Source organism: Dioscorea cayenensis, chromosome 20 (assembly GCF_009730915.1).
Source record: "Dioscorea cayenensis subsp. rotundata cultivar TDr96_F1 chromosome 20, TDr96_F1_v2_PseudoChromosome.rev07_lg8_w22 25.fasta, whole genome shotgun sequence".
NCBI classification, from domain to species: Eukaryota; Viridiplantae; Streptophyta; class Magnoliopsida; order Dioscoreales; family Dioscoreaceae; genus Dioscorea; species Dioscorea cayenensis.
In genome coordinates, this window is record NC_052490.1 from 26,965,521 (window position 1) to 26,977,441 (window position 11,921).

Sequence of the window (11,921 nt, forward strand, 5' to 3'; positions counted from 1 at the left end):
TCTAAGACGGTAAGGTTGAATTAGCCGACAGAGAATGTCCATGGTGAAAAGAAGATAATTTTTCAAAAAACCCATAAAAATTTAAAAAATCAACAAAAACTAAAAATAAGTTTTTACTTTTAATAATTATGGATCAAATAGAGTTATTTGCCAAGTTTAACTTCTATCGTATTATATGTTGTGGATCTTGTTGTTGCATAAGAATTTTCTATTACTTATTTCAGATAGAGTTATCTCATCCCTCTCCCACAATACAATAAAGAAGCCCTTCTTTGTTTATACATCTCTCTCTCTCTCTCTCTCTCTCTCTCTCTCTCTCTCTCTAATCTATGCATCTTAAACTCTAAAAGCTCTTTGAGCAAAGCTTCCGCCCTAACCGTTACTTCACCCCGGATGACCCAGGCATCCAGAGTAAGTTGAACGGCATCCCCAACGACCTCTCCATCATCCCCTATGCTGGCTTGACGGAGGCTTGAATAATTCCACAGTAATTTGGTGTCGTGCATCTTCCAAATATCCTTCTTCATAGTCTGGTGGAATTGATTTGATTGAGAGATTTATAACTGCAGACAACTTTAGCTTCTTGAATATTTTTGATAATAGATATGAAAGTTTCCAATACTTCTGTAGGAACTTGATCTGTTTTGGCCTTGTGAGTACTAGTTTGCTGATTATGCCATATTGTAGTAACCTTTTAATACTGAGTGATATTCCTTTTATGTCTTGATCAATTCAGGTAGATAGATCAAAGGATGCTTTGACAATGAAGAAGCCTTTTTCACATTGACAGTCTTGATGGCAATGTGCTGAGTCTTGATATAAATCAACAGAGAGTGCCATGCCATGAGGATGTATGTTGTCTTTAGCCATTTCTCGAAGAAGCATTTGAGTCTGAACGAAATCTTCATATGCTGTTTTAAGGACTTTTTGTAGAATGATTTGTTGTATATCTTGGATAATTGGGGGAAACCTTTCAAGAGTTTCTTCCTTTTGTTTTTGATTCTGGATCATATGTTGGGATATTTCTTTGTAATCCTCAGTTATCTTTTGCAGTCTTTTGTGGAGTTCTTATATTTATTTTTTTTTGACTTCAATTTCAGGTTCTAGTAACTTGATTGTATGGTCTTGGGCAATAAAATGTCTTCTCCCAAAGCAAAGCCTCAACAAGATAATTTACCCGTCAACCCCCACTATATTGACTATATGCGGAACAACCCTAATTAACTTATAAATCTCAAGATACAATTATGAGTTTAGACAGGGGCATAAATAAATTTTAAAAAAAATCTTTTTTATTTTTAATTAAAACCCTATCTTTGAGGCTAATTTATTAAAATATTGTTTATTTTTAAATTATTTCCTTAAATGCGCATTTCCTTAATTATTTACGGAAATGGGCATTTTATATTTTTTTATTATTTTTTTTAAACAGCCGGTCCCACTGTAATTTTTTAATATTTAAATTTAATTTTTTAAAAAAACAGAGGGGCCCGTTATTTTTTTTAATATTAAGTTTTTATTTTTTTAAGAACTGCGGGTCCCGATAGTTTTTAAATTAAAAACATTTTACATTCAAACCCTTATAATTTTCATTAATTTTTCTTATAACTTATTTTTTCTCACTTCTATTATGTTATTTTTACTTTCACTAATTGTAACCGGTTGTTAATAATTTAAATAAATAATTTTAATATTTTTTCAACATAATAAAATTTTAAATATTTAAAAAAAATTCACATGTAAAAATTACTCCCATAACTAAACCAAACTCACTTGATATTTTGAATGAACTAAAACAATTACATATATTATAAAATAATTCAATAAACATTATGGCATACTACTTGGACCAGCGGCATTCGAACAATTTCGACGATTATGACCTTCATTGCGACATAAACCACAACGCTTTGGTTAACCGCCTTCTCTTATGTCCATTTCATTACGAATTCTACTGGATTTTGGACGTCCTGAAGCTGGTCTTCGCATTGTAAGATCAGGATATAAATGTGGACCATTATAGGGGTTCCAGTATCTCTCATTTGACATTGGCTGAAACTCTTTATGGTATACATTAAAAATTGTCTCAAGCCTATAAACATTATCTACATATGCTTGCCAATGTAGATGAATATATGCACACGCTGCAAGGACATGGCGACAAGGAAAATGAAGTATTTGAAACTCACCGCAATCACACCATCGTTTTCTCAAATCAATGCGGTAACTACCAGCTATATCACCGCATTGAGGTGGTGCCATTTCATCTACCATAAAAGAATTTTCTTCACGATCAAATTGACGAACATAAATGCTACATGCTCTTTGTTGATTTTCCTGAATTGTCTTCATTAGCACTTCCGAGAATATTTGACCTGATGCAATTTGAGCGTGTGCATGTACACCTTTCCTTACAAATAACTCAGCAAGTCGAAAGTAAGTTGACTTAACTAAGGCTGTTATAGGAAGGTTCCTTGTTCCTTTTAACACTGAGTTAACACATTCAGCTAGGTTGGTGGTCATATGACCATACCTTCGACCTTCGATGTCAAATGATTGAGCCCACTTCTCCCGCGGTATGTTATCTAACCACCTCGTTGCCTCTATGTCAAAGTCTCGAAGTACGTCATACCAATAGTTAAAATCATGAGATGTTTTTGAGTACCCTACATTAATAACCAAAAAAAAAAATTTTAAAAAATAATAACAATGAGAGATTGAAACTATTAAAATTTAGATTTACAACTTACCAATGTTAACAACTATTCATTGCATTTTTTTATTTTTGAAACGACGCATGAATTTCGCAGATATATGTCTAATACAATAAACATGATAGGCGTGAGGAGGATTCATCTGACGGCCAATTGCTCTAAATGCTCCATTGATAGATTGGTGACGGTCAGAAATAAAACATATACCTTTTTGTGGTGTCACGTCTGCTCGTAGATGCTCTAAGAAGAAACGCCATGCATCTAACGTCTCTCCTTCCACAATGGCAAATGCAATTGGAAGAATGTTTTTATTGCCATCTTGTGCAATTGCCATCAACAAAGTCCCTTTATATTTTCCATAAAGATGTGTACCATCTATCTGTACTATCAGCTTACAATATTTGAAAGCCTCTACACATGAAGGGAAACTCCAAAAAGAGGCTAAGAAAAAAATATTAGTATCACGTCATCGGGTAATTTCCATTATATCGTCGGTTGAGTCCGGAGATCGATTATCGTCCTGTGGACAAATTATTGTAATGTTAGCTAGCCATTTTGGTAACTCATCTGTATGACTCCTCCCGCTATCGAATGCAGATTCAATCGCTTTTTGTTTTGCAATCCATACATTTTTATATGTTGGTGTGTACCCATATCGGTTCCTGATCTCCGCTATCAAAAGCAGAGGCGTTGATAGATGGCTTCTCCTTGACTAGTGCACTGATACAATGGGAAATCATGTTTTGAATCTAGCTTTGAATGATCTTGGGAAACCATCATTTGTCATGACAAGTGTATGGGCACGTATTTTTGTAATCTCCCAAATTTGCTTCCTCTTACTATAGGATGCGCGAACTCTCCAACTGCATCCATCGCCCGTATATGACTTGCATCTTCCATAATACCGAGTTGGATCCGACTCGATTACTTTATATTCCACGGACTTCTGCAAGCAATAATTCTTAATTGTTGTTACAGCATCATTTTTGTTTTGAAACTGCATACCTACATGCAATTCTCCATCTGCCATTGACCCTCTTAATGTGTTAATGTACAATGAAGGGTATTCGAGAAATTCAGTACGGACATTGCTTCTAAATCAAGTGCCCCTCATATGCTGGGAGGCTCATACTGGCGGCATCGTCATTTCTACGCCCGCCTCTATCTCGTTAGCATCTTCCGCATTGTAATCTTTTTAAGCTTGCTTCGCTATTATCCGTGTAGTTATCCTCATCTTGATCATCTCCGCTTGACCTCCCATATTCACCAAATTCATTTTCATGACTAGTAATGTTATCGGTTCTATGGCGTGTTGATGTGCTTGGTGGTTGTTGTGAAGCAGTGAAATTGAAATTGAAATTGTGTTGTAGATTATCCCATGCCCTCCATTCTGTTGAAAGCCTTTCTGGTGGAATGTTGTCATTTCTATTAATTTGGTGTTGAGAAAAACCACCAGTGGAAGTCACAACACTAAGCTCCACATACAATTCTATAACTTGAACATCATGAAATGCTTGATGGCAACTGAACATCATTTGAACATCTCGGTCATTATGTAATTTGAAAGACCGATAGTAGATCTTACCTTGACTTAAGGAAATAGGCATACGATATTTGATGTGTGTAATTATTTGATCATCTGTAATTTTTTTATATTTTTCTTTAATAGTTCTCTTTAAATTGGCTAAAGAGATATCATTTTCTATAAAAAAACAAGAATGATCATCCGATGAAAAATATTGTCGTCTCCTCACTTGTAGTGATTGAACCATTATAGTAAAACCAAAAGCAAGTGATTTTTCTGCTATTGTAGAAAATGAAAAAAAGTGTGAGTGAACCGTTAAGTTAAAAAAATATTAAAAAAATATAAAATGTATATTTCCATAAATACTTATAGAATACGTAATTCGTAAATAATTAAAAAAATGTTTTAATAAAAAAAGCATAAAAAAATAAAGAGGAAGCTTATATGAAAAGTCAACTAGTTAACACGGATAGAAAAAAACATACACGAGTCCATTGATCAAAAATTGAGTAACTAGCAAACCGTAGTGGAAGCTTATTCTTTCGTCAAGAGTTCCTACGGGCCTTGGTCGGGTGTTCCTCTCGACCAAGGTTGTCTCCTTCGCTCGATGATAACGAGAATATGAATTTTGCTAGATTTAATGTAAAAAAAATAAAATAACATTGCAAGAAAATAAAAAACTACAATGACAAAAATTTTAAAGAAGAAACCTTTCTATATTAATAATTTTTTTCATAGAAATATCTTGTGTTTTTAGAAAAGGAATTTGGAGGGTTTATATAAGTCTCCACCTAACAAATGGATGGCTAAGATTAATTTCATCCAATGACTCTCATGAATGTGAGTAAGTCTGCAATTCATGCCCAACAATTCATCCCAACAACTCCCTTATGATGAAAAAAATATTAAAATTATTTATTTAAATTATTAATGATAGGTTACATGATTAGTGAAAGTAAAAATAACATAGTAGAAGTGAGAAAAAATAAGTTATAAAAAAATTAATAAAAATTATAAGGGTTTGAATGTAAAATGTTTTTAATTTAAAAACTATCGGGACCTGCAGTTCTTAAAAAAATAAAAACTTAATATTAAAAAAATAATGGCCCCTCTGTTTTTTTAAAAAATTAAATTTAAATATTAAAAAATTACAATGGGACCGGCTGTTTAAAAAAAAATAATAAAAAAATATAAAATGCACATTTCCGTAAATAATTACCGAAATACACATTTAAAAAAATAATTTAAAAATAAACAATATTTTAATAAATTAGCCTACCTTTGACCCAAAAAAACACACCATTCCAATCTGTGAAAAACCAGAAGCCATCGAGAAGAAGAAGAAGAAGGAGAAGGAGAAGAGATCGAGAGAAGATGGATCTGGAGGTGATCGGCCGCCATGTTCTGCTCTTCGACGACGACACGACCTCCGCCTTCGTGAACTCCCGTGAAGCCCTCGTTCCCTGGATCCACGATTCATCCCTCTTCATCGATCGCTACGATGTTCGCCACCTCCTTGATCAGATCCCTTCCAGGAAGCTCCATGCTCGCTCAGTCCCTGAAGATCCCTCCCAATCCGAGCTCGATCTGGAGCGCTACCTTGACCTCCCTCCCCCTGATCAGCACGACGATGCCGATGGTGATGATTCCCTGCTCGACGGCACCTCCGGTTCGTTTTTCTCCCTTTTTTTTTTATAGTGAATCTATCATTACCTGATTGAGTAGTTGTCTTTTCTTTCTTTATCTTGCTGATTTCTTTGATTTTTCTTCATTGATTGTTCGTAATTGCGATTTTCAAACAGGATTAGGATTTTTTGTGATCCCATTGAGTTTCTGGCTTGCTGTTTCTTGGCTTTGATTAGGTTTCCTCTACGCACTGACCTGTTTGGGTTATCATACTTTCACTTCTAATGGTTATTGATTCTTAAAGGCTAATTATTCAACATTAGGGTTCTTGAAATTTTGTATTTTTTATGCAATCAATTTTAGTGTTAGGGTAATTGAAAAAATTATAAATTAGTTAGGTTTCTGGTTGAGAATGAAAAAAATCACATGTTTGTGGCTTCATAAGTTTATATATTTGATAACTTTATTCTCCGAATTTTGTACATTTAGGCAATCAATTGATTGTTTTGGTAATTGAAGAAGTGATCAAGAAGTTGGGATTCTGGTTGCGTTTCACATTTTAATTAATGGATTGCTAGGAAAAATCATTTATTGATAATGTTATGTTGCCTAGAATGAAATCTGTTTGTGGCCTCAACAGTTATAACACCTTGTTGCAAGGTACATTCAGTTGTTGTACATGTGAGTTAACCTGATTGGTTGATAAAGAGTTCAGCTGTAAATGGTGAAGGAAATGAATTTTTTTCATAGAACAACCGACAACGAAAGGGAACCATATAAACAATCTCGGAAATATATTTGGAATTTTGCATGGACTTTAACGACAATCGGCAGATTGTGGTTGACTTTAATTACAATTTACCTTCTGTGGTTGAGTTCATGGAAGAAACCTATTCAAGAAGTATTTGAATCTTAAAAGTTCTGTGCATGTATATAGAAATTTTGTAGAAGCGCATTTTGGGATTAAATTTGTAGTGAGATGGTAACATGCTAGTTATGATCATATTGCATAGTTAGTTTGAGAATCTGATTGAGGAGAGTGTGCTGGTGGTTTAATTATTTTTAATTGCTAGCGACATCTTAGAAAAAAAAAAAAAAATTGGACATGAAATTATGGTTTATAAACTGGCAAGAATTATGGAGTCAAGAATTTCGAAGGCTAGGGAGGGGCCAAGAAAGTTGTGGTTATGGGTTGAACTTATTCTATAGGGGTGTTGGTGTATCATATTGTAACTAGCTTTTTGGATTTTAGACTCATGGTGCTAGAATGTGGCCACAAAACAATTTACCAGTTCTAGATTGCTTTTGAAATGATTTTCACATAGCTAAGCTCATGCTTTCTCAACTATCGTAGTCCACCTCTTGTAACTGATCTCAGTTTTAGATAAGTTGTTTAATTTTTAAAATATCCTAGTTATGAAAAAGTTAATATCAATCCTAATTTTGTTTTCTGAACTTTTGAAAGCAAATTCTGTATTGCTTCTTTCTCGCCAAGTGTTTTAGATAGATAATACTCAAGAAGCAACTTGGACCATCTAGAAGTTGCATGGCACAGGCCTGGGGCAACTCAAAGCTCCCTCTATTCAGGTTGACTTGGTCAACAATTACTTTGTCATGCCAGCACAACCCTCCATCATGGTAAGTTTGGCCAGGCAGAATGCATAGCTCTCACCTGTGTGGGCTTTGTCAATGTCAGGCCTGCTTCTTGGCTAGCAATTTGTATCTGTTTTTAAGTAAATTGAAATTTTCAAAAGTTTGAAAAGTAGATAGAAATTTATTCTTACAAATCCAATGAAATCTTGATATCTTATTTCAGTTACTAACATGGAAGGGCAAAAAATATATAAAATTTCCTTCCATTTAAAAGATCTCCATACAGAGATTTAGATTTTATACAAGTTGCTTGTACGCTAAGGGCCTGTTTGAATGGACTTTTTATTTTCTAAAACCCGTAAGTGCTTATTTTATAAATGAAATACTTATCTAAATCAAAGTTGTTTGGAAGTGCTTTTGGGAGGGAAAAAATAAAAGCATTAAAAAAAAAGAAGAAAAAAGTAATTTTTGGCCCGGTCATGGTGCTTTTGTATAGGTTTTACTATTTTAGCTTGTGTGCATGCTGAGATGTGTTGTTTCTCTTTTGAGCAGAGGCAAGAAACGTTACAGAATTGGCAGCTCATGGTGCTTATCAGGCAGTTCCTTTTTCATATGGGGACAATGTTGATGCTGTGATATCAGATTCTGGAACTGGAATAAGTTGCCCCGGTTTTCAGCCAAATTTCGCATTGCCCAACAGACTGCTGACCAACCTGGTAAGTGTGCTTGTGCTTTTTATTTCAGCGTGATAGTTTTTACCCATAATGAAAGATTTTTTTTTTTTTTGATAGATTGTTATTGATATTTCTCTAGTCTGCACAGAAATAACTTCTCTAGGTGAACTTGTTCTTCTAAGGCATGCATGTCTAAGTTTCAGATGCTTGGAGCAGAGATGAAGTTCTTATTAAGGTTGCCATTCATGGGCACCATGTTTCCTTGTGATGTCAGGGCGTAAGAACAGGGCAGGTGGGATTAGGTTGATAAATTTCTAAATAGCAACCTTCCTTTAACCAAAATTTTGAAAGTAAGATGTGCATGTCTTTTAACTTATATGTTTGTGAAGGAATGTTTTTAAAAATTACTGCATATATTTATGAAATATTAATAAATTTGCTTTCATGGTTTCCATCTGCTGCTAAGAGTGGGAATGTTTCTGGTTTGCTTGCAGCCTCCTACAGAGAAGTTGCATCAGATAATTTCAAGAACTGCTTTGTTCGTTAGCGAGCATGGAGGACAATCTGAGATTATCTTGAGAGTGAAGCAGGGTAACAACCCTACGTTTGGCTTCTTGATGCCTGACCATCATCTTCATCCATACTATCGTTTTTTAGTTGATCATCCTGAACTTCTGAAAGCTGATGATTCTTCTAAACCACAAATTGAGAAAAGCTCAGACAATGAGGGAAATCAAACTCATGTTCCTGCAAGTGGGGCATTATCTTTACTTGGATCTGTATATGGCTCGGGAGAGGATGATGACATTGTACTACAAACAGACTGCAATCAGATGGAGATTCAGTGTTCAAGTGTTGTGGCATCAGAAAGGACAGGACCATCTGTCTGTCTGGCTTCTAAAGATAATGTAGCTTCCAAGAATCAGGCTGCTTCCATTGTTAAAGATAAAACTATATCATCTAGAAAGAAAAATTCTGTAAATACTGCCTCTCCCAGTGATGCCAGCAAGAAGAAAAGAAAGGATGAGAATGCTTCTCATGGTTCCATTTCCAGACCACTGGTCATGTCAAGTGATAAACCCAGTATCTTGGAGCCCCCGTCATTTCTGAAAAGGGTTATTGACAAAATTGTTGAATTTATTCATAGAAATGGGAAAGATTTTGAAGCAGTCCTCATTGAGCAGGACAAGGCACATGGAAGATTTCCATTTCTTCTGCCAACAAATCAGTATCACCCATACTACCTCAAGATTCTCCAAGGAGCCAGTGAGGTACATCTCTTTCCATGTATTTGACCAATAATTTAGCTGTTTTACTAAATTTATATCTTGTCGGCTTACATTTTATGATTGGTCTTACAGACCAATGTACGAGGAAGTAGTGTGAAGGCTAATGTGGGGAGCAATAAAGATGCACAAGCGGCTGATCAACAATCCACTGGTTACAAACGCAACACATCAGAGGAACTGGAAGTATGGTCTTATGAATCTTTAAGGAAAGAGAAATTCAAAATGGTTATTGGTGCACCTAAAAAGGATGCGCATGATCAAGATTCCAAGCCAATGAAACCATCAGGGGTGACTCCTGATGAAGCTGAAGCCATAGTCCTTGCAGCTACAAGAGGTGCAAGTCCTGCAAATGTTTTTTCAAACAAGCACAAAAATAATTTGGGGGTGACCAGCAATGGTAGCTTCTCATCCTTGAATGGCGATGGTCTTGTTTCAAAACCTGTTTCAACCAGTGATGCCAATAACTCTGGGCAGCTCAGTAGTGGGCAATTCTGCAAAATTGATAGTGTGGATGTTGTAAAGGCAATTGCAAAATCGGCGGTTCTTGCAGTTTCCAATGAAGGTGATTCTTCTGAAGTTAGTCTCTCAAAGGAACAGAAGCTGAAGGCTGAGAGACTGAAAAGGGCTAAGATATTTGCAGCTATGATTAAGAGCGGTCAGGAACCCATGACCGAATTGATACAGGCACCAACTACCACACACTCGACTCTATCTGGGGCCGAATCAGACCCTGTCCTGAGAGAAAGAGAAGGTAGTTCTGTTCCTAGCAATTGTGAAATTTCTGATATCAAGAGATCTTCTCGAAGAGATTCTTCTGTGCTAGATCATGACAGAGAACACAGACACTCTAGAAAGAAGAGGAGATCAAGATCGAGACTGGATGAGAATGACTCCGAGGAAAATCATGGACACTATAGAAAGAAGCGGAGCTCAAAATCAAGAGCTGATGAGAGTGACTCTGGGGAAGATCATAGACACACGAGAAAGATGCGGAGCTCAAGATCAAGAGCTGCTGACAGTGACTCTGAGGAAGATCACAGACACTACAGAAAGAGGCATCATTCTGAAAGTTCCTCTGGCAAACATCATAAGAGACACTCATCTAAGGAATCTCACCATCATCGTCATCGTCACCATGACTCTTCAGAAGATGAACAGAGACACATGAGACACTCGAAATCTAGGCAGCGACATAAAAGTGATGAGTTATCCGATGCTGATGATCAGGAAAGAAAACGGTCTAGTCGATATCATAGGTCAACTCATGCGCACTTTGAAACAGAAGTACCATCAATTGAGGATGAGAAAATTAACGAGAATTTGCTGAAAGAACCTCAGGAAGTGGGAGGAACAGATGGTTCTCATGCTGGACCATCTGTTGATACTGAGATTCCCTCTGAACTGAGAGCTAAAATCAGGAACATGTTACTGGAAATAATGTAATTGGCAAACATTGTTTAGTTCTGGAGATATAATGCAAGTGAAGCGTATCATGCTGTTGTAACTCAAATTTCTGTGTTACGATTGTTTGTAATTCAATTATAATTTCTAATTGTGTTTGTAATGTAGATTTTCTGGTGCATGGTTTTCTTTCCTTTTAGGGTTTTTTGTGTGGTGATAATGTAGTTTTAGTTAGTGTTTTAAAACTCTGATTTGACTTGGTTGACCCTGGTGAACCAATTGACCCAGCAGGGCAGCTGGACTTGTCCAAGTTATTGTTTTAATGGTTTTTTTTACTTTTCTGTTTCGAATCATTAAAAACTGTTTGTTGTATCTATGTATGATTATTTTTAAATTTTTGAATAATTTATACTCTATAGTACATCTTATATATTCATATACAACTACAATTATATATATGTTATTTATGGTTGAGGCAAGTAGACCGTTAACCTATGACATAGAAACCTTCTCAGGTCGTACCCATTGGGTCGAATTTCAGAACATTAATTTTAGTTCTCTTTGGGTCTAGTATTAGAACATTAGTTTCAATTGATGAAAATAGGGAAAATACAAACATAAGATCGCATGGGCATGTCTATAGATGCTTCCATAAAAAAGTCGGAAGCCCTTTAAGTGAAAGGTTGTAGAAAAAAAAGATAGACCTAAAAAATTTTTAGCGGAAATTTTACATAATAATATGTTTGAGTTTAATTTATCTTTGAATAAAATTATATGGAAGGGAAAAATTCATGTAGCCTCAATTGGTTAGGAATGAGGATTTGTTGTTGTATATTTATTTCGAGATAAGTGGGTGAGAAATTTTGCAACTGAAATTTTTTTTAATAAACTATAATGTAATTGGATTATTAAATATTAAAACAACATTATAGGATAACAAAAGGAAGAAAAATGTTAATGTTACAAAATAAAAAAATATTTTTATTTAAAGGAGAAGTCTGCCAGGTCAATAATGTTCATTAGTTATTAGGGGAGTTCCAATTCTTAATATAATAAAATAGGGCATGTGCACATCTCCCATGTGTTGTAAGCATGAAAA

At 35.2% G+C, this 11,921-nt stretch overlaps 2 protein-coding genes across 2 annotated transcripts; one reads left to right on the forward strand and one right to left on the reverse strand.

Annotated features, from left to right (window-relative positions):
* Window positions 1-1,914: 1,914 nt before the first annotated feature.
* Window positions 1,915-3,048, reverse strand: LOC120251370. The gene is made up of 2 exons (XM_039259905.1): window positions 2,922-3,048; window positions 1,915-2,666 (listed from the first exon to the last, which is right to left on the reverse strand). Exons 1-2 carry the CDS (start codon window positions 3,046-3,048, stop codon window positions 1,915-1,917), a joined length of 879 nt encoding a protein of 292 aa, XP_039115839.1.
* A 2,499-nt stretch (window positions 3,049-5,547) lies between these two features.
* On the forward strand, window positions 5,548-10,973 carry LOC120251525 (splicing factor, suppressor of white-apricot homolog). The gene is made up of 4 exons (XM_039260072.1): window positions 5,548-5,908; window positions 8,011-8,174; window positions 8,627-9,403; window positions 9,494-10,973. Exons 1-4 carry the CDS (start codon window positions 5,614-5,616, stop codon window positions 10,862-10,864), a joined length of 2,607 nt encoding a protein of 868 aa, XP_039116006.1. The 5' UTR covers window positions 5,548-5,613; the 3' UTR covers window positions 10,865-10,973.
* The last annotated feature ends 948 nt before the right edge of the window (window positions 10,974-11,921 follow it).

Bases quoted from the DNA above. Each gene is read 5' to 3' on its own strand.
- LOC120251370 (XM_039259905.1), bottom strand. From the start codon at position 3,048: ATGGCAATTGCACAAGATGGCAATAAAAACATTCTTCCAATTGCATTT. The intron at 2,667-2,921 runs GTATATGTTTTA...TTATTAATGTAG, and splicing joins AGACGTGACACCACAAAAAG to GGTACTCAAAAACATCTCAT.
- LOC120251525 (XM_039260072.1), top strand. From the start codon at position 5,614: ATGGATCTGGAGGTGATCGGCCGCCATGTTCTGCTCTTCGACGACGAC. The intron at 5,909-8,010 runs GTTCGTTTTTCT...TCTTTTGAGCAG, and splicing joins CCTGCTCGACGGCACCTCCG to AGGCAAGAAACGTTACAGAA. The intron at 8,175-8,626 runs GTAAGTGTGCTT...GTTTGCTTGCAG, and splicing joins ACAGACTGCTGACCAACCTG to CCTCCTACAGAGAAGTTGCA.